At 39.6% G+C, this 21,701-nt stretch overlaps 2 protein-coding genes across 4 annotated transcripts in view; one reads left to right on the plus strand and one right to left on the minus strand.

Annotated features, from left to right (window-relative positions):
• The first annotated feature begins 121 nt into the window (after window positions 1-121).
• Window positions 122-14,187, plus strand: LOC134868481 (secretory carrier-associated membrane protein 1-like). 2 transcript variants are annotated; one of them, XM_063889649.1, is made up of 9 exons: window positions 122-363; window positions 3,488-3,565; window positions 4,116-4,217; window positions 5,422-5,533; window positions 6,765-6,893; window positions 9,403-9,562; window positions 10,063-10,164; window positions 10,891-11,008; window positions 11,102-14,187. In XM_063889649.1, the coding sequence occupies exons 1-9, from the start codon at window positions 307-309 to the stop codon at window positions 11,249-11,251; spliced, it is 1,008 nt and encodes a 335-aa protein (XP_063745719.1). In that variant the 5' UTR covers window positions 122-306; the 3' UTR covers window positions 11,252-14,187. The 2 variants fall into 2 exon arrangements, with proteins under 2 accessions (XP_063745719.1, XP_063745720.1); XM_063889650.1 differs by lacking the exon at window positions 122-363 and adding an exon at window positions 410-2,793.
• A 3,513-nt stretch (window positions 14,188-17,700) lies between these two features.
• Window positions 17,701-21,701, minus strand: part of lhfpl2a (LHFPL tetraspan subfamily member 2a) — a 37,052-nt gene continuing 33,051 nt past the window's right edge. For both annotated transcript variants that reach the window (XM_063890256.1, XM_063890257.1), the window contains one exon: window positions 17,701-18,008. In XM_063890256.1, the coding sequence (XP_063746326.1) occupies window positions 17,752-18,008 (257 nt within the window). In that variant the 3' untranslated portion in view covers window positions 17,701-17,751. The remainder of the gene's footprint in view (window positions 18,009-21,701) is intronic.

Consider the following 21,701-nt stretch of genomic DNA (forward strand, 5'->3'; position numbering starts at 1 on the left):
GACTTTAATTAATGTGAGGGGCTTAAAAAAATAAAGAAACTAATACACATAAATAAAGCATGTGACCTGACGTGTCTTCACTTCCGTATACGTCAATTTTGTATCACATGTGATCCGCTAATGGTGACCAATCCCCTCCAGCCTGATAGTATCTCTGTACACAGTCAACACTTCACCTCCGACCGTCTGTCATTTCTTGCGTCTACCTCAGAACGAGTTGGTATTTTGGAAGTATTTTGCTCGGATTTATACACTGTATATATAATTATTAAGTCTTGAAACGACTGAAACCATCCTGTTTGGATAATGTCAGGATTCGACAGCAACCCGTTCGCGGACCCGGAGATCAGCAACCCATTCCAGGTAACGTTAGCTAGCTACATTAGCCATATTAGCATTAGCTTGTGCACTATTTCACATTAATAACAACCTTACAGTGCTAGGCAGATCAGACACGGGTTGTTCTGTATTAAGCAGCTGTTATAAAGCTAGTTGTGTTTGATAAAAGTAATACAGCTATGAGCAAAACGTTTTTAATTCACTTGTCAAGCTTGAATTACAGTCTGTCACTTAGTATGGCTCACTTTGGTGTGACATAACATGTTAATGAACCAGGCAATGTTGTGTTAGCTAGCTTGATAGTTTGCTAGATGGCTAGCATTGCTTGTGACTTGCAGGGTGTGATTGTGTTTTATTCTTTATGATATCTACAACTATCCACCGTCGTTACACCTTTCCTTCTATAGCACTTTAAATAGAAAAGTACATTTGTGTTAAACCCTTTCATGCTGTTCAAATGTTCCTGTAACCATGCATAGTTGATTTGATTTAACTCTAGGTTGATTTTCCATCACTTTAGATCCCCTTAATGGATTTTCTATACCAGACGACATGTGCTAATAATAACTCAATACTAGGGGAAGGATTTGATGGGGTGCTTTTGCATAGAAATAATTTAAAAGGCTATTAAAACAGTATTTTGGTCATTTGTCACTCTATAATAGAGAAGTAATAAGGTCAGTAACTACATTGTTTTCACTGCAAGGCTTACATTATGCTGTCATCTTTATTAAGACATCCAACGAATGGACAGCTTTGTGTTAACCGTGTCTTGTAATGGTGGATGCATGCATTTAATCATGTGCTCTTTAGCCCTTCAGTGCCTCCCTCCATCAGCAAGCATGTAAAGGTGTTTCCCTCTATCTACCTCATCTGTCAGGTGTACTGATCATCAGCAAAAGTACAGTAACTAAATGGCATTTTATTAGAGATGAAAAGGTTATGAGATTAATTGATAAACCAACAAATATTCTGGTAAGTGACACATTTTTAGCAGAAATACCAACAGTTCCCTGCTTCCAGCTACTCGTGTAAATATTTGTTATTCATTTGTGTCCCTCAAATTTATATCTTTGGAGGTTTGGACTATTTCCAGTATGGATTAACAACCATACATTAAAATGTAACATGTCCAAGATAATAGAGCAGGGTTTAAGCACTGTTGTTTGGACAAAAAGTGACTGTTCCTTGTGTTTTAGTATAATGTGATGAGTATTTCTAATGTACAAGTTCTTTTGAAGATGAGTAGTAAAAAACTACAATCATTTGCAGATCTATTGTTTTGGATTAACATGTCAACAAAAATGAAACCAGTCAGTTAATGAACTGATTGAAATTTCCATGAAACATTATGGCATTGTTGATATTCCTACACATACGAGTAAATAATTCCTCTTATTCTAGAGGCTTTAATGTTTCACAGAAACTTAAGTAATTTCCCCATTTTGCTCTTTCAGCGTATGAAAGTAAAAGATGCTGATAGCACAGTTTGACTGCACAGACGCATGAAAGGTGAATTATTCATGGAGCCTCATTAGCATACTGACATGACTAGTGAACCCCTGCTGCTCTGCCAATTTCCTGTCATTTATTGGCTGTCTTTCTTTGTGCCTGAGGAGAAATGAATCTTTGTTCCCTGCTCTTGAGCCATCTTCAATACTTCATGAAATCATATGTTGCTGTCATGGCGACATGTGGTGCTAGGGTCCCCGCTGGCAGCCAAATGTCATCACTCCCAGTTATGCATCAGATTGTTCATTCTGTTTTGGCCTATTTATCTGGATGTAGGCTAATTAAAGACATTAAGCTCTAGTGTCATAGAAGAAAGCTTAGTTTTCAGATTGTGCCAGTCTAAACAGCTTAATCAAATGTCATACAAAACATGGACTCCAACTGGTTTTCATCCTGTTGACCCAGCAGTGTTATGTACAGAATACTATACAGCAGGCAAAGTGTTGGATAATGTGTCGTCAAATAGTGGGACGTCTGCAGCCAAGGCATCACAAAATCAGTTTTATTTCCAGCTACATTAGGATCATGAAGGGTAAGAGTTGGTGCATTATTAGGTGACAGTAAATACATCATTTTTAGATTACACAGTAAGATCTGCAACAGGTGAATTATTTAATTTTCTCCTCTTTGGTAACTTAAGATTTCAAAATGAACACTCAGTGAATATGCATGTGTTTCCTTGGCTGTGCAATAGGGCGACATTAAACTTTAAACGCATCATACCCTCAAATATTTATGACCCCGGTCTGGTGACACGTTGCAGCCTGTGAGTGAGTGAGTGAGGCAGCAGAAAAGATGCTCCCAGAAACTCAAGAGTCAGGGAGACAGCGAGAGGTCTGCACTGAGACTGCATGAGGATAGCACTGCAGGTATACGCACATTGGATGGTAATCTTGAGCAGCAATTTGAATGAAAACAGAGCTTGACTGACAGCAGCTGATGGTAAGCTTATAATAAATGTGTGATTAGCTGATGCTTGCAGGAACAGAATTTCACATGCAAACGGAGGCAGAATATACTAAATGATGAACCTATATTAAAGTTTGTGGTTACTGGCAATTGGGAGTTGAATACACCCTATAAGTAAACATCATTGCACTCCAGTGTCACCCTTTAAAAGGTTTCTGCTTAATGTTTGAGCTTCATCCTTCATTTCACATTGTGTTTGCATAGTACATAGTAAAACTGTTATTCACCAGCTCTTGAAAACAAGGTTGTTTGAATTTGCTTGTCTTGCAAATCCAAAATGTGCCTAAAAGGATCGGGAAGTGTTTTTGTGCAGAGCGCAGCATATTAAAAAAATTAAGTCTTTTTTTATTTATGTCTTTGAGCTGGAACACCCAGGACTATTTATAGAAGTCTCCTCGTGAAAATTATTGGAATCATCCTGCCAGTATTGAATTATAGGCCTGTTGCATTTTGAATAAAGAGGGTTGTTTGGCCTTCATGTGACAGAATAATGGAGGGTTTTTATACTCACATGAGCTCAGACAGTTTCACTCCTGTCCTTGATAAAACACAAGGAAAGACTTGAAAAAATGACTATTTTCATACCAAAACTATTCATAACATTTGATTAATTTACCCCTTTTGTTAAGCTTTTAAGTTTTATTCATATATTTTTGTATTTTCACAGGATCCATCAGTGACTCAAGTACGACAGGCTGCTCCTCCAGGGCTAGAGGAGTACAATCCCTTCACAGATACCAAACCAGTCAGTACTTTATCAAATAATCCAGTTGCAACAGTAAATGCCACTGGATTAATCAAATGTATTTGATGATAATAATACATCAAATAGATGTGATAAACCTCAACAGGATTCAGAGGATTGATTTAATTTGAAAAAGATCAATGAGCTGTTGCAATATCCAGGATAATATAATGGACACAAACAATTGTGTTAAATGGGAAATAAGACAAGTATAACTTCCAGCAGTCAACACTTATCAAAGAGTACAATTGTTTTCAGAGATTGTTAAAACTGTATTATTATTACAGTATATTATATTTGTAAAATATTGGATACTTTTGACCCTTCAGTCCTCTAAAAGTTATTTAAAGGAATTGATCAAAGAGGATTCATCAGAGAAAAGCAGTCTTTGGTTGACATGCTTACAATTGCTAAACTTTATACGTTTTAATTCTGACCTAACCGTGAGCCTGATGCAGTATGTCACACACTGCAGAGGCTACTCTCTTTATGCTATAATAAAGGTTTTTTGTTAGATCCACATTTAAATGCATCTTGTTTTCCTCCGTAGACGCCCGGGGGTATGGCGCCCAAGACTGCAGCCCCCACCATCAACACGCAACCCGCCATCATGAAACCCACAGAGGAGCCTCCAGCCTACTCACAGTCACAGGTGACACTGACCACACCTGGTGTAGAAAGGCTGCAAATTACATGACATGTGATGCGGTTTTCATTCTAATTTTCACAATAGGCAGAATTCTCACTTATGTGCTGTTTAAACACAAGGATCTAAGAGTCATCTGAACATTTATGGAATGAAATAGTTGGAGGACTGGGATGAATGGACAAACGGATGCAGGGATGGTACAATAAACAAAAATAAATACATCGCAATGCAGACCATAGCTAAGATTAATAGACAAATACATGATTTAGCTAGGTTCTAATACCTCCACTTCTTAAAAAAGGAATCTTTAAGTTTCTTCGTCAGGATCCTATTTATTGGAAACATAAATACAGACCAGATTAACAAAATATACAACCACTGTCTCCTCTAAATTGAACAGTTTTACTGGTTCACAGCTAGGTATATCACACAGTTCCTAAGCGCATTCATGAACACCTTATATTAGTTATCAGTCGAACCATATAAATAATCTTAAAAGAATTTGCTTTGAATCATTACAAAATTACTCACAGGATTTGGACAAACAAATGCCCTGGAGTGACAGCATGGTCTCAGTCAAAGGGTTCAAACAGAACACACCTAGTCCTTAAATACCCTCCCATCTCTAAACTCCTCCCCTGTGCATTGATAGGTGAGCCTCCACCCAGTCCTGGTTTCACAGAGGTGATGTTCAAGCTTGAGATTTTTGAGACCCTGACCTCAAAAACACTAATTTCTTCAACTTTATGTTTTTTGTGCCATTTAGAACTGGTAGTTTTAGTAGACGCACTTTTATACTCTCCATGCAAGCATGCAGGATATTATAGGTTCATTAGTTTAGTCCTGTACCTCCAGCAGAGATTCTGTATTGAAGGCAAAGGGTACATAACATGACAGCAGGCTTCATGCTGTGTTTGTACACAGAAACATATCTCCACAGGAGGCGCTTTCTCTCTGTGCCTTTGTAGCTGCTATAGGATCGACAGAGTCAGGGAGAAAAGCAGGCAGGCAGGAAAATAACTTGTGATGGTGCATCTCATTTGTCGACAGCCTCCTGGGACCAAGTGGTTGTGATGTCTTCTCCTCCTGCTGGTGTTCCCCCGTAGAGAATTGGATTTATTCCAAAAGTAGAAACAGAGCTGAAGAAACATATTTCTGTACGTGTATCAGTGTGTTGACATCGTTTTATGTGTGTGTGTTTGTGTAGGAGCAGTCGGGAGCAGCTGCTGAGCTGTTGAGGAGGCAGGAGGAACTGGAGAGGAAGGCTGCCGAGCTGGACCGCAGGGAGAGAGAGATGCAGTCGCTCAGTGCTTCAGGAGGTCAGCATCAGGGAAATTACTCTGTTCCTAAATCTAAACGGGGCGGCAGGGGCTTGGATCCAAAGTTTCGCCGGTTCACGTCCTGATTGGACCAAAAAAATAATAATACCGAGTGAGATGGTAGCTGGAGAGGTGCCAGTTCTCCTCCTGGGCCACTGTTTAGGTGCCCTTGAGTAAGGCACCAAACCCCGAAACTGCTCCCTGGCGCCGGGTACCTGGCAGCCTCTCTGCTCTGCCATGTGTGCATGTGTGGTTGTGTTTGTGCATGTATATCCTCCCTGTGTGTGTAATGTGCATAAACACAAAGAGTGGGGAAAGAAATGTCCCTGTCAGTGATTAATAAATATATGTACTTCTTAAACTCGCTCAAAATCACCTTTTCCAGCAGCAGGTCCAGTGCAATTTTTCCTGCTATTGACACCAGAGTGTGATCTGTTTTATTCGGCTAAACATTTACTGAATACATACAGAGATGAGAAGATTAGTCCCAGTCTCAAGTTTGTATGTTAAATATGAGGCTGGACAGAAGATCAGCTTAGCCTAAAGACTGTAAGCAGGGGGAAACAGCTGGCCTGGGTCTATAGCCTTCCTAAATGTTACTAATTATTTTTGTTTGTTTGATTCACTCAGAAACAAATATGTAAACATGACAAATTGTGTTTTTAAAAGGAGTTACCTGCAGTGACTTCAATCTTTTTGTCAAAATTCTCTGCTGCAAAGCAACCAGCAGAGATTCATGCAGACACTGCACCTGTCTAAGAAATGGCATGAATAGTAGTGATAAATAAAAACAACGTTATAATAATAAGTACTAATAGTAATAGTGACATAAGTTGGATTCAAAGGGGAAGGAAGAAGGATTCTACCTTGGGACTAGCTGTACATACGTCATCAAAAAAAGCAAATAAGCATATTTCCGAAATGTTGAATCATTCATGCAGATTCTCAAAGCTTCTCTACAGATCCCTGTGCACAGTTAATATTTTACATCTCAGTAGCCACACATAAGTCATTACATCTTGGTTTCTCTCTGCCAACCATATGTGGAGTTTGTCACTTCCAAATGTGTTTTAAAGCTTTTTCTAAGACTGCGCAAGAATCAGGAAACGAGACTATATTTACTGTTAATGCACCAGAGTTTCTGTTTCTAGGTTTAGGCTATTACTGATATGTTGTCCTTTCAGTGTGGAACATGAACTTACATTTCTTTCTGTCTTTTCTTATCCTGTAGGCAGGAAAAACAACTGGCCTCCCCTCCCAGAGAAGTTCCCCGTCGGTCCCTGTTTCTACCAAGACATTACAGTGGACATCCCTGTAGAGTTCCAGAAGACCGTCAAGATCATGTACTACCTCTGGATGTGTGAGTAGCTTTCTTTCTTTACTTTATTTGATCGAATGTTGATCAGTAAAAGATGTCCCTGCTGCTGCATTGTAATGAAAATGACGAAATGGAGTCAATCTGTAAAAGATTTACCCCAAGATAATCTGTTTACGGGCATCTAACACTGAAACAATTATCTGAAACTCATTTTCAAGCAGAAATGCAAAACCTTCCCTAGGATCTGTAGCTTTCTCTGTCCTATGTGATGATAAAGTAAATATCTTTGGCTGTGGTACATTTTTTTAGTCCATATATCATTTGTGGTGAAAGAAAAGTTAGTAACAGCCTTTCATTCATCATATAAATCACCAGCTTTGGAAGCTTTGCAGTCCTTTTACAACCACTATTTGTAGGTGAGATTGTTTGGCCTCCAAATTCAGTTTCTGTTTGAATGATTTAATGAAATGAATGCAAACATTAATTTGATTTAATATCTGGCATTTTTGTAAAACTGAGTGCTTTACAGTTCGATGTTTCTGTTACACAATAGGGGAAACAACTTTTGGGGAAATCTGTAAAATTCCTACATGTGTCCTCCCTAGTTTAAAGTTCTTTTAAAGTACTGCTTGTGGGAAAGTAGTACTAGTATATGAATGTAAAGTAATACTATATGTATTTAAAAACCAAAGCACAATGAAAGAAACCACCTTTTGTCTTTTACTGAGCCTGGCTGTAACCTAGCTTGTTTTTAAGGAAAAGATGGCTGTATCTGTTTTATTGAGTCATTTTCTTGGTGTACTGTTCACACATGCTGTACCCACCCACACTTTGATGACTTTTGTTGCCAAAATGAAACACTTACAATTCATAGAAACAGAATAAAAAGATGTAGTCTTTATAACTACTTGAACCTAGTGTTACAGTCTGTCTTCAGAAGTGTAGATCTGCAAATGAAGCTGGTCTGAAGAAACTTTAACAAAGACTAGTTTTTTTATAAATATACAACAAAAACTTGGTGGGACATTGTTTTTTTTAGGATTTTTTAACAAGATACTGCATTTGTTTGAACAGTGAACCCATACCAATCCCCTGAATAAGAGCAACTGCTGTTCATCGCCCTATAACTTTTACAAACGCATCGTACTGGTGTTAAAAAATTACAGCTCCCATCTGGGACTCAGGGAATGAATGGCCCCGAGTGGCATTCAGCAGCCACCTGACAAAGGCACGTGGTGCAGTCATGTGGTCTGATGAAGTATCGGTCAGATGATTGCTGAAAGGTTAGATTAGATACACACTTCAGAGAGCACCCCTCCCTCCCATAGTTTTAGTTCATATCCAGATTCATCTGAGGTAAGCAAAGAATTTCCTACTTTTTGCTGGAAAAGGATCCTGAGCACACATCAGCCCCCCCCCCCCCACGCTCTCTCCTGTTGTGTCAACAAGCAGGCTCCTGTCATATTTCACACTGTGATGTAAAACTACTCAGTTCTACAAACTCTGCTACTGTACAATGCCTTGAACAATGAAGGCAGTGTGAGGATCCTGAGAGAAAAAGATCATTTAGTATTATTCATTTAATGTGAGTGTTCTGTTGGAAGCTCTGAGTTGGACATTTCTGGTGATCCCCTCTACTTGTCCGACCAAAGTCTTGATCTCTTTTCTTTTTTGTGACTTGAAAGGATAGCTTTTCTAAATCACTTTTTTTACCCATTTTCCAAATAGGACTACAATTTTCATTCATGTTTTCTTCCAGCTGAGTTTCTCCATGCACTCTAGACATAAGGTACATACATTGTGTTTCAGCAAGTTATGTAACCATCCTTAAAAAACAGATGTACTTTTTTATCACCACTTATCTGCTGTTAGGAAACACAGAGTCATATAGCCATAACATCTCAGCTGCACCGTGTCACCGCTAAGGAGAGGTATGGCTCCACACATTATCATTCAAGCATAGGGGAAAACACACTTGCTTGTTTGTATTTCTTTAAACCGATCACGGGGGATAAGGGACTTTGTATAGCAGAAGCACAGATAGCATAAGGAGAGAATGTTCTGTGCACTAGTACAATGGCAGGCTTATTCACACAGTTTTTATTTGGTGAGTCACACTAACGAAATCATGAGTATTTTACCTCTGTGTAAAAACATGGGTCTGTGGTGCCAGCAGCCTCTTGTGGCAACATTAAGTATTACAGCAATAAATAGCAAATTGATCCAGATCATCGAAAACCTTAGTTTTTCTTCTGTTTTTAAGTCAGAAACACAGGAAAGCAAACAAATCGGATCACACTAAATAAATGGACCACCAGATTTTATTCCTAACTCTCCTCTCGGGGCTTCCCTAGTTCTCCGTCCTGCACAGTCCCACATGTTGAAATATTAAGTGTCTGTGTGCAGCAGTGTGAGAACACTGGATACTAGCTGTACAGTAGGCAGAATCCAGCCTGCTTTCTAAGCTCTGACATAGACATGGAGGCTGCCACACTTTCACTCAAAGCTCCACTCATACTGACTGTGCATTATCTCTCTGCTCACACTTCAGTTCATACTGGGACGCTGCTTGCTAACCTGGTGGGCTGCCTGGCCTGGTTCTGTGTGGATGCGTCACGCGGGGTGGACTTTGGCTTGTCTATCCTCTGGTTCCTGCTCTTCACCCCGTGTTCTTTCGTCTGCTGGTACAGACCACTTTATGGAGCATTCAGGTAAATAACACAGCTGTTTAAACCTTGGAATGACTTGTTTCAGTAGGCCAACCCAGAAGATTTTACCTCTACAAGAGGGAAATGGGAACTTCAAATTGATTTTGAATTGTTCCTAGGAAAAAGATTATATTATATTATATTATATATATATAAAATGTATTGATACAAATATACACTGACAAGATAATATTCACAATGGAAAAACAGTTTATGATTTTTGAGCTGGAATTAAATCACCAGAAGTAAAATGCTATGCTGTTATACTACAAACGGACTGCACCACGAACAAATGGCTTCAGATTGTGTTTGGCATGAGGACGTTTAGCAGTCTTACTGATGAGCAATAGCCCTTTCAGTGAAAGCTTTAAAATAAACAAATGGGCTATTTACTGACTTATTTTTGGCAACTTGTATGTATGCGGTAACCACAGACCTTATTACTGGTATCGAACTAAAAACCCATTATGTTGTTCACGTCCTGTTTTCTTCTCGTTCTGCAGGAGTGACAGCTCATTCAAGTTCTTTGCTTTCTTCTTCGTGTACATCTGTCAGTTTGGCATCTACGTTCTCCAGTGTATCGGCATCACTGGTTGGGGCGCCAGGTGAGAAAATCCTAAATTAGTGGGAAATATTCTGCTTTAGTCTTACCTTTGAAGTTAATTTAACATCTAGTTTCTTTAAGGATTAAATGTCCAGATCAATCTTTTATTTCTTCATGTTTAGCCTGTTGATCTGTCAGAAAGGGTGATAAGAAATCACAGTTAGATATCTAAAATCTAGCCAAGGCAGTTATCTTTAACCATAAATAACTTAACCAAACAGGATAGCAAATACAAAATATAAACTATTAAGGCACACAATACACACAATCCAGGCCCCTCCAGGTTGTTGGAAGGGGATTTATTTAAAGACACCAATTGGGGTGTTAGAAATACTGTACATATTTTGTTGTTTTTTATGTACTGCAAGGAAAATAAAAATAAAGAGTGAGAATCAGAGTAGGAAACCATTCATTAGCTGCATCTCTAGCTTTTTTATATTAATACCATTTGGAGTTCAAACAGGTCAATATTTTCTATCCTGAAGGCGGATCTCAAATTTGTGTTTATTTATTTAAAAAGCCGAGGAATATCCAAAAAACAGCTGGACATGCCTGCTTTATGTTCAGATGCTAATTGAGATTTGTTTGGGACTATTTACAGCTGCAGAGAAATACACATCGGATGCTCTGTTCACTATTTATGACAGTATTGTGTAGAGTGAAAAAAACAACAGTGCCACATTGTTTGAAGAAAAATATATAAAATCCCTAATTTCCTCGTTCTCAGCGGGTGGATCTCAGCGTTGACCGGCCTGAACCGTAGCATCCCAGTGGGCATCATAATGATCCTCATCGCTGCTCTCTTTACCTCTCTGGCTGTCATGTCCCTCATCATGTTCAAAAAGGTAGACTCACAGTAAAACCTAGATGAGGTCTAAGCAGCCATTAAAGTCCACTCAGTTGTAACACATCTCTTTTGCCCTGCTCTTCCTCATTAGGTCCATGGGATGTACCGTACCACCGGGGCCAGCTTTGAGAAGGCCCAGCAGGAGTTTGCCACCGGTGTCATGTCCAACAAGACGGTCCAGACGGCCGCTGCTAACGCCACCACCAGGGCTGCACAAGGAGCCTTCAAGGAGCAGATCTGATTGGCTTAGATAGCTTGCTCATCCCTCCATCCATCCCCTTTCCTTCCCTTCTGCTCACACCCAGCTTCCACTGTCCTTGTTTGGACACATGGAGAGTCCCCCAGCCTTCTGACAATATCAAAGTGGATCATGTGACGGTGCTACAGTTAGCTTTCCATGATCTGTAATCTCAGTGATAAAACAACCACTGCAGGCAGGATCCAAACAGCTCTCATCACAGACTCTGCACTCCTACCACTCCACCAGCGTGCTCCACTTTATTTTCTCTGTGTGTGTGTGTGTGTGTGTGTGTGTGTGTGTGTGTGTGTGTGTGTGTGTGTGTGTGTGTGTGTGTGTGTGTGTGTGTGTGTGTGTGTGTGTGTGTGTGTGTGTGTGTGTGTGTGTGTGTGTGTGTGTGTGTGTGTGTGGCCAACTGAATTGATGTTTGTGTGCCTCTTTAAATGTCTGTCTGTCCTCCGTAGACAGATTCTAATGTAGCTGAACCAAGTCCGACTTTCTAACGTCACCTTCCACTACAGGTGCTCCCCAGCGTTATTGGCTTACCATGCATCCGAGCCTTACCTTGATTTATAAGCCTACTTCCTATTTGTAAATTAATGTATTACCCGACAAATCTCTAGCAGCAGCATGCACTGATTGGATCTGCTGTTTTTACATGAGTAAATAACTAATCCCTGCTGCCCCCCCGGTGGACTGACCATGAATTGTTGAAGATGAATGCCGTGCATTCCAGTTCACTTCCTTGCCTTCTACTTTCTGCTTGCCTCAGAATTTGTTTATAGTGAAGGGTCACCCAAATTGTACTACTTAAGTATCAAACATGCTACTTTGTTGACAGACTTAAGGGCTAATGTGATATTTATTATCAAATAATATATAAACTAAAAACTCTTCAAATTTGATCCTTTTTCTCAAGCCGGAAAAACACTTTGCTCCTGATTGCATATCTTAGAGGGGAAATCCTACCTACTGGGATGATCCCCTGACTAATATTCTAGTTCCATTTACATTTATTGTTGTTGAAATATATATGCAATTATTAGATGGATGGCCATGACCTTTAGCACATATAGTAGCTTCATGTCCCATTCCTGATGAATAGTAATCAGTTTAATCACTTAAAAGGTCAACATTTACATTTGTGTAAAACTTCTGTTTATGATAACATTTCTGCAAATCAAGTGACATTCCCATCGAAATATTAGCATGCTAACACGCTAGGCTAACATGGTAAACATTATACCGGCTTAGCAATAGCCTGCTAGCATTGTCTTTGTGAGCATGTTGGCACGCTAATGTTAGCATTTAGCACAAACACCGCTACTCTGTAGAGTCCTAGTCTTGTTACTTCAAAAATGACTGGACTCATTCATCAATAATTGCCTGTTCTTTGACTAACTGACTAATAGTTTAAGCTCCATTACTGTAGACTGAAGACATTTTAAAAGCCACCTTTCCAGCCAACAACAGTATTTGATACTCAAAAGTATTTTTGGGTGAACTGTCACTTCAAAGTTTGCTTTTGATCTGCTTCAAATCTTTTACCTATAATGGTATACATATCCATTGGGAATTTCGCCAAGTTGCACTTTAAATCTTTGTCTGCACACTGTAAACTGTGCAAAAGGTAGGATATTTATAAAAAATGACCTCTCGCCTTCCTGCTCATTAGTGTCGATAACTACCAGCTGAGTTCAACATAGTTCACACATGAAGCCTACCTATTCATGTCCTCTGCTCAGAAAGAAATCAACTACTGACACTGTTAACATACAGTACCACTATCCTGTATATACAGATGCATGTTTATACAGTTCTTGTGAAGGGGAAAGTGTAACTCGCCTCCAGCTTTACTTGTGTTCCTGGAGACTTACCTCAGTTTTACTCAGGATGTGCTCTTTACTTGCATGTTGAGGTTTAAAAACTATAGAATCAAACACTAACTGGACACTGTTTTTAAAGATATGTGCTTTAAATCACTATGTTGCAATAAGTAGTACTTAAAAAGATGATACAAATGGGCCAGTAATGTTGATGTAATGCTCTCATAATTGCTTGCATAGTCATAATTAGACAATTGTGGATTGACGATCACTGAACTCAAATCTGAACACTTGCATAGATCATTCAATTTCCTGGTTATTTAGACTTTCAAATGTGTTCTGTCTGCTAAAATGCGTTTAAAAGTGTCTCTTGCTACGTAATGTATGTTTCTTTAGTTGGAGCTGCAAAGCTTTTCCACAGTTTGAATGTGTCTGATCTCTTTTGCCTGTTGTGTCTCATGTTTAAACCAGTCAAGCCTTTGTATGAATTTGATGTGTAGGAGTGTAAATAGAGGGGATTTGGCCTTTAAGTCTTAGTCTGTGTGCAGGGCAGAGTCTGGCTGTGGGTCTGTGATCCTTCTTGATTTATTTCAAAGCTTCCTGCAACATGCCTTGTTTTGCTCTCTGCTCACATCTTATCTCTACTCTCCACACTGGCTTGATTTGAACCAGTGCATGTGTATTCCTGAGTACATTTATGTACAAAGCAATGTGAGATTACTCCTCAAAAACAATCAAACTGAGTGGCACTTAAAGTATTTGCTGTTCATTTTGACTTGCTTAAGAAAACATGATATATGGCGTTAGATTGCGATGTGAACTGTGTGACGTGCTGTAGATGGGCTGTGGCTTAAGCTTCATGATCAACATGGATTGTAGTAGAAACACTGACAATTAATTTCCAAAGCATCTCTAACACTAAAATCCTAATTATATGATCAAAAAGAAAATAGAAAGGGATGTTTGTATATTTTGTCACGAGATGGTCGGCTGTTCGCTCTTGATTTTGTTGTCATTTTAAGATGCACTCTGGTTGAACTTTCAATCGCATGTTGAGTAGTTTGAGTTTTGTATATTTATTGTGTTAACACTGAATTAAACTCTTCTTCTGTATGTGTTTCAAGGTTTCTGCTTTTATTATATTCAAGCCTATGTTTGTACTATATGTGGTGAAATTATTCAGAGAAAACAAGGATCCGGGCTCAGTGATTAAGTGGGCCTGCAACAGCAGCCTATAACCAGATGAGGTCAGCAGTCCTCAAATAACATGAGAATAGGTTCACTTCACTGCAAATGTTCGGAAAAACTATCTTATCATTTGAGATAAAAGTCAGTTCTCATATCTAGAATCAACAGTAAGGCAGAAAACATTTGAAATAACTTGGCAAAGGAGAATGTCCCCATCACAGAAAATGAAGAAGGCTAAATACTAACCATTAATATACCCAATATGCCACATATGGGTATAAGTGCCTGCAATAGAACTTCATGATGTTATAATATTTCAACTTTAGGTTTACAGATTGTTCCACTGCTTGCAAAATGGCCCATAACTTGTTGAATTTATATGCCTTTAGCTTTGGTATTCCTACTCTGAAAGCAATAATAATTTGACCCTATCCAAAAGTTACTTTTGAGTCTAATAAAATTGATTTTCTAACTATTCTAAAACACATCATACAGGCACCTGTTTTGAGTACAAATCATGTTTAAAGAATAATGTAGTACTAGGACAGTATAATTTAAGTTTTTTTTGCATTGGTTTTGAATCATCTTAACATGTTAATGTAGGCTTTAACTAACTCATCTTAACCCAATACTTATCCATAACTGACTAAAATGTTTCTTTTTATTCCTTATCTTTGCTTGACTTGTTTTAATTTTGTATTTCTGACTCAGTAAAGACAAAATGATATTATCTTTTTCAGTCCTGTTCATAGTGGCAGGGGTAAAAGCTGGCAGTAGAATAATAAACACTCACACACTTTGAGCCAATTGCAGGCCAAGTGCTGATTCCGCTAAAACAAACCTGTGAAATAAACAAAGCAACACTCTCACTTAACAGGGAGCTGGAAGCAGACCCAGTTCAGTGCCAGCAGGAAGGGGCAGAGTGGAGGAATAACAGACCGAGTGCTTCTCCTCTTAAATGCCTTTCATACATTACAGGAGTGTGTGAAAACAGCCTGCTGTCAGCTGCTCTGCTCACAGCTGCCACATTCAGCTGAGTGGGTGCAGGAAGTGGATTACTGTGGATGACATACATGATTACACTTTTAATAGCCTCCATTCACTCTGATTTGCAGTCTTCAGCTGGACAACTGACAGTTTGTGTCAAACTAAATCATCAATTTTAAATACATTTTTGTATCTTAAAAGAAAAGAGGACCTAAGACATGATGATTTTCTGTGATCACGTTGAGAATACATTCATTCTTCTTCTACGAGGTGTAAAAAGAAACTCTTTCCACACAAAAAGTCCTGAAAAATTGAAAGCCTCTGGCACTGAAACAGGCCAACAGTTTCTGCTGCTCTCGTCAGATTACACCATTTGTCATGTGCCTAATCTGGAAGTCATCAAGCGCTGTGTTTAGTCGGAGTTTGCTGGTGGAGGAAGGGAGCCACAGGGTTGTGCCAGAGGCTGCTCTGTAGTCCACATGGAGGGAGGAACATCTGGGGAGCGACTCTTCTGATGTGATCACATACCCCCACACACATATACTGGAAGTAAGGAACACGTTATATCATTTAGTAGCTCCTAAGGAAGAGTGGGAGAAGGGAAATGTATTGTTGTTCATTTGAAAGAGCCATCATTTTATTTTAGGATAAAAATAACAAAATGAAAGTAGTTTGAGGGATCGTAGTGGTGATTTATCCCACACTTCTGCAGATCCTGTGGTTTTATGGAGCATTATAGTGGTTTAAGCTTTGTTTAGCTGATCGATTTCCAATTTTTTTGACGTTTTAGTTCCCTCTCACTGCCTCATAGCGTCATTTTTCGCAGCCGTTTCCAGCAAACAGCTGACGGACACAGTTTGAGATAAGCCGGTGCACATAATGAAGCATTTAGCAGCTAAAGAGCCAAATGTTTTCCTCTGGAGATGGTGGAGACCAAAAACTGAGCTAAAAGAGACTTAATATTGGGCATCAGGTGGACACAAATATGACTTCCAAAGTAATGCCTGGTAACTGCTTGATGTTTAAATAAGAATCTGTTTTGACAAAAAGGTTGTCATATGCAGGTGAGTTTGCAGGTTTTGAGTCCTTCCTCTAACAGCCAGTTTTATTTTTGACATAGTGTAAACTCCAATAAGCTTTTTGGGTGCTTCTAAGGAGTTTCCACTTTAATCCCAGCTTCTGTTACCCGCTGTATCCACTTCCTGCTCCCTTGGGTAAAATGCATCACCATTGCAAAACCATAACTCAGGTATAATGCAAAAAAAACAGAACGCGTACCTTGAAAGAAAAAGGCTTAATCAGCATTGTGTTAACTCATTTGTGAGGACTTGAAAGTAACGGGGGTCATTTATATGTAAAGCTAAAGCACTCCACCTCTACATACAGTACTGTAGTAAATGTACTTGTTTGGATATGAAGCACACACATACAGAGACACTCTTACAGAGTTAAGTTCTGCATCAGTGGAAAAAACTGATCACCCACTGGCTGGAAAACATTCCCACCCACACCTCAAGGGCCAAACCGAGGTCCCAGCACCAAGATGGCGGCTTCACTTGCTCCATCTCCTCCCCTTACCCACAGTAAAGCTTCCACTGGATAAAAAACTGAAACCAAACCTTGTTTTTTTTCTCCTTTCTCTTTATTCATTTGGCAGAAACAAATGGGAACAGATAGGACACCATCTACGGCTCCCTGAAACCAGACATTACTAACAGCAATACTTCATGTGTGTCCTCATCATTCATGTCCATGTTATCTGCAGACAGACCCTTCACAGGTCATCTTTTCACTCAGACGAGGATAAAGCTCACTTCATTTCAGGGTTTTGCAGACTACAGAACAAACAAAATGCACCCGAGAGCTTCCTCTGCCCGTCCTTGTGCAGTCTGTGTGAGAAAGAACTTCCATTGATACATTTCAAGGGTCTGCAAACACATTTATCATTCAAATAACAGTACATTCTGTAAGCTTTAAAGGACATCCACTCTGAGCTGAAGCCATTTATTCTGCAAGTAGTTTATTCTGACTGAGTAGTGGTTCCATTGTTGAGTTAATACTCACAAACAGTTAACACATCCAGGTTTTGCAGGCTGTGTTTCTTTTTTAGGCAAGAGTGTCATCATCAGCCCAGCCTGGATCAAGCTGACCAATCATTCTGCGATCATTACTATGTACAAAATATATATAATCACACTTATTTACAGAGCATGTGGAGACAGACAAAGCCTCTCTGGGCGTCCACGCAGCTAAACACGAATACAATAACAGACGCAGCACCTTTAGTGGCTGAAAGACAAAGACAAACACTGAGAAAAAAAACTTGGCACTTGTAGATTCCTCCTACATAAACACAACACAGAGTCAGTTCTAGTGGTAAACAACGCAGGGGCCTCCATTTCACAGGCCAGTCTCGTGAAAAAATACAGAAGGGCCGGTGTCTTTGGCCTCTTGTTCTTCTTCTTCTTCTTCATTTCCCAATAGGACAAAAGTATCTGAGCTTCAGAGGAGGCAGATGAGGCTTTTCCCCTCCTCGATCTCCTCCTGGACCTTGTCGCTGGACGTGGCGATCTCGGCCTGTGCGGAGAAGACTGCGCAGATGAAGGTGAGCACGGTGCCCCCCATGGCGGTGTAGAAGGCCCAGCCCATGGAGCAGAGCCCGGCCCGGTACGGAGCAGCGTCGGGACCGCAGTACAGCTGCACCTTATCTGAACCCCAGCCAGCGGGGTACAACATCAGACCCAGGATCAGAAACAGACCTGCAAGATGGGAAACATTACAGAGGCTGTGTTAACTGACTGTAGTTTACTGCAGTTTAAAAGAAAAAAACAATAAGACTGTTGAGTTCCAAACAACATGGTGAGCATGACCTTGGACATAGTATTTTGACAAAGAAATATTTACCCAACACCCACTGACTGGCTATTCCCATTCAATGACCTTGAATCAAGATTTTAAAAGTAGGGAGTTTTTTAAAATGGTATTTTAATTGGCTACCTTATAAAAGCAAGCCCTCTACGAAAGGCAAGACATCATAAGAATTTGTTAACTTAAATTGTAGTTAGTTTGGTATATCCAGATTGTTTTCAAAAATGGGCAGTATGTTTTCCCATTCATAATTCATTTCAGACTAGTGCTTCAAACCTTAAAAACCTACATTTAAAACAGACTTCCTTTGAAGCAAAATACCTGATGGAACCGACTACCATCAACATCTTCAGGGCAAACACCCACAGTGGATCAAAGTTCTACAGTTTCTGAATGACTGCAGCAATTTATCTTTCCTAACCATCGCCAGTCTCTGGTACGAAGACAATTCCTGCCATCAGCGCCCTCATAGCATTCAAAGCATCCCATAAGAAAAAGAAAAATGTTGCACCAAGCAGAAATGATTTCCTGCATTGGCCTTAAATGTGAGTGAAGCTAATAACAACAAGACCTCCGGTACGGCAGCTGCCAAGGCAGGATGTAGAGACCTGAACCTGAGTCTTGACACTCATGCCGGTCAGAGCGTGGAGAACAACAGGAAAGAGGCAGCTGAAGGGCTTTCCCGCCACCGGCTGACCCCCGGCGTCCTGCGTCTCAGTGGAAGGACAAAGTCACTTCCTGTCTTACTGTGACCCACTTCTACCGCGGTGACTTATAATCAAAACTGTTAAACTAAACTGTGGTGAAAAGTAACTAAGTACATTTACTAAAGTGCAGTGCAAACATTTAACTTTATTTCTTTCTGTTACTTTCTTCTTCTACTCATCTTTACAATTAAAAAGGTACTTTACAGATTAAGATACTCAATATAAATCAGCAACATAATAATACTGCAAGGTTATAGATTAAGATAAACATTATTAATTCCTATACAATGTATGGCAATATACTAAACACAAGCTTTAGCATTAAAGTGATGACACAAATGAATATATGATAATGATCCTATCATTGAATATATTCTGAAAGGGGCATTTCTTCACAATGAGTATTTTAACTCTGTTACTAAGTATTGCTTTAATGCTAATGCTTTTGTACTTTTACTTTTGACAGCGTATTCCTACACAGTATTATTTTTGTAAAATATCTGATAATGTCTTCCAAACAAAGCTCTTCTTACAGATGTTTCTGATTATAAATAAACAAAACAAACAAACAGCCTTTGCTCATTAATCAATTTAAGATCATGAGGTTTCTGCTCTACACTTCCTCCAATAGGTCAGTCAGCTGACCAGACAAGGGGCCCTCCACCAATCAGAGCTCAGGAGGAAACGTTTACAATAATGTAATTACAGACAATAAATGAAGCAGTCAGGGAATGAGATTTCTAGTCATTAACCTCCCCTTTGATGAGCAGGACTCGCTGCTCTGCTTCATAAAAACAAATGTGGAGGTAAAACTGTCTCCCTCTTCTTATACTCCCTCCTAATCTCCCTCTCCTTTTCTCCTCCCTCTTAAAGCGTCCAATATCGTATTAAACAAGGAAATGAAAAGTAGGTCATAAATTCTTTCCACATGTTGCCGCGTTACCCTGACGGCCAGACCAGTTCCACTGATGGATTGAAGGTATGGTTTTAATTGTCAACTCCACACACACACACACACACACACACACACACACACACACACACACACACACACACACACACACACACACACACACACACACACACACACACACACACACACACACACACACACACACACACACACACACACACACACACACACACACACACACACACACACACACACACACACACACACACACACACACACACACACACACACACACACACACACACACACACACACACACACACACACACACACACTACTTCTCCCTCTGCACTGGCTCTTGTCTCCGTTAACTTCCAAACTGTCAATTCTCCACCATCAATCCATGGATGATAGCAACTTCCATGCCACCAAACAACCCCCTCTTCCTCCTCCTCCCCTTCCTCCCCCTTTCTAACCTCTGCTCCCACAGCCTCCACCCTGTAATACGGCACAGCAGGTCTGCACTCAGCTCCAAGAAATCAGAGCAGTCTTTTTCTTTCCAGGAAAAAAGAAGAGCAGGGTTCATCTCTGGGATCCACAAGAAGAGAAAATAAGCAGAAGAGACAGGGAGGGGGCAAAGGGAAATACTGGCAACTATTTAATAATTATTTGGTTGAGTTGAAAAAGCAAAAGCACTATAATGTTAGACCACAAAAAAGTAGCAGTTAAGAAAGCTTGACCTATCATCTGGCTTGTATTTTGTGTGAAAAATGACTTAATCGATTATCAAAACTGTATCTTTTTCATTTTATGTCAAAAAATGTTTTGAAAAGTGCTCCGTTATGTTCCTTTTCAGGGTCATATTTGTATGTTGTGCCTCTACTGGGACATTTCTCCCTGCTTTAATGTTCAAAAAGCTCTTTATTTTTCTCATACTGCCTGTGTGGCAGCACCTCTTTTCACCCTCTGTCTGAAACCAGAAACTCCCTCTGGAGGGAACACAGTGATTTTAGCCTTTGCATGCAAAAATATAACTATATAAACACACTAGAACTCTGTCGCATCTCAAAAATAACACTTTAGATAAAGGGGTTCCCTTCATTATATATTGTTCCTGATTGGATACAACTGATGTAAACTTTAGTGTAATTACTAAAATGGATTGAAAACGAAGAATAAGTCCCTGTGGATATTTATTTCAGGTTAAAACGTTTGGACACTGACACTGAATTAAAGCATTACGTCACACTTTAACTGAGATTTAGAAGTTGATTGTTGAGATCAGGACGATAAGTACTGTATACTATAGGCTTTAAAGCACGAGTTATTAACTTTATTAAGGCCAAGTTGTGCAAGTAAACAGTTGTGTTTTTCAAACTCATTTATTTGGAGTGTTTTTTTGTAACTTTCTATCGTAGCTCTGTCTTTGGTCTCAACAGGTAAATACTTTGCCCTTTAGCTGCTAAATGCTCCTTAACCTTCATCAGCTAGTCTCTGTGGCTGCTGAGCAGGAAGTGCACAGTGGGTTTAAGGTGTTTGATTTAAGCGTCCCAATTGAATAAGCAATGGTTTATTGGTTGTAAATGCTAACTGTTGAGACATGTGACTGTAAATGCTGCAGTGGAAAAATCACAAAAGCTTCCCTTTTATGGCACGTTTGCGTTTCAATCGGTTAGTTATTATGAAACAACCCAACATTCACTGTGAACAGACAGGTATCCAATAAAAACTATCAAATGCATGTCTACCATTTCTTATCAGCCAACAGCTGAGCTTTATTCTTTTGAGTAACACTATCTTATGGAAGAGTCTTCATCATGCTGTTTTAATTCCTGTAAAACGTTTGTTTTGTGTCCCTCAGTTCCAGCCCGGGCTGAGTCACGGTCAACGGTTAAACCTGTGATGAGGTTTGAGTCACAGCTGGAGGGAAAGTTTATAGCAGGTAATAAAAGCAATCGACACCG

The sequence above is a fragment of the Eleginops maclovinus genome, chromosome 8 (genome assembly GCF_036324505.1).
Source record: "Eleginops maclovinus isolate JMC-PN-2008 ecotype Puerto Natales chromosome 8, JC_Emac_rtc_rv5, whole genome shotgun sequence".
NCBI classification, from domain to species: Eukaryota; Metazoa; Chordata; class Actinopteri; order Perciformes; family Eleginopidae; genus Eleginops; species Eleginops maclovinus.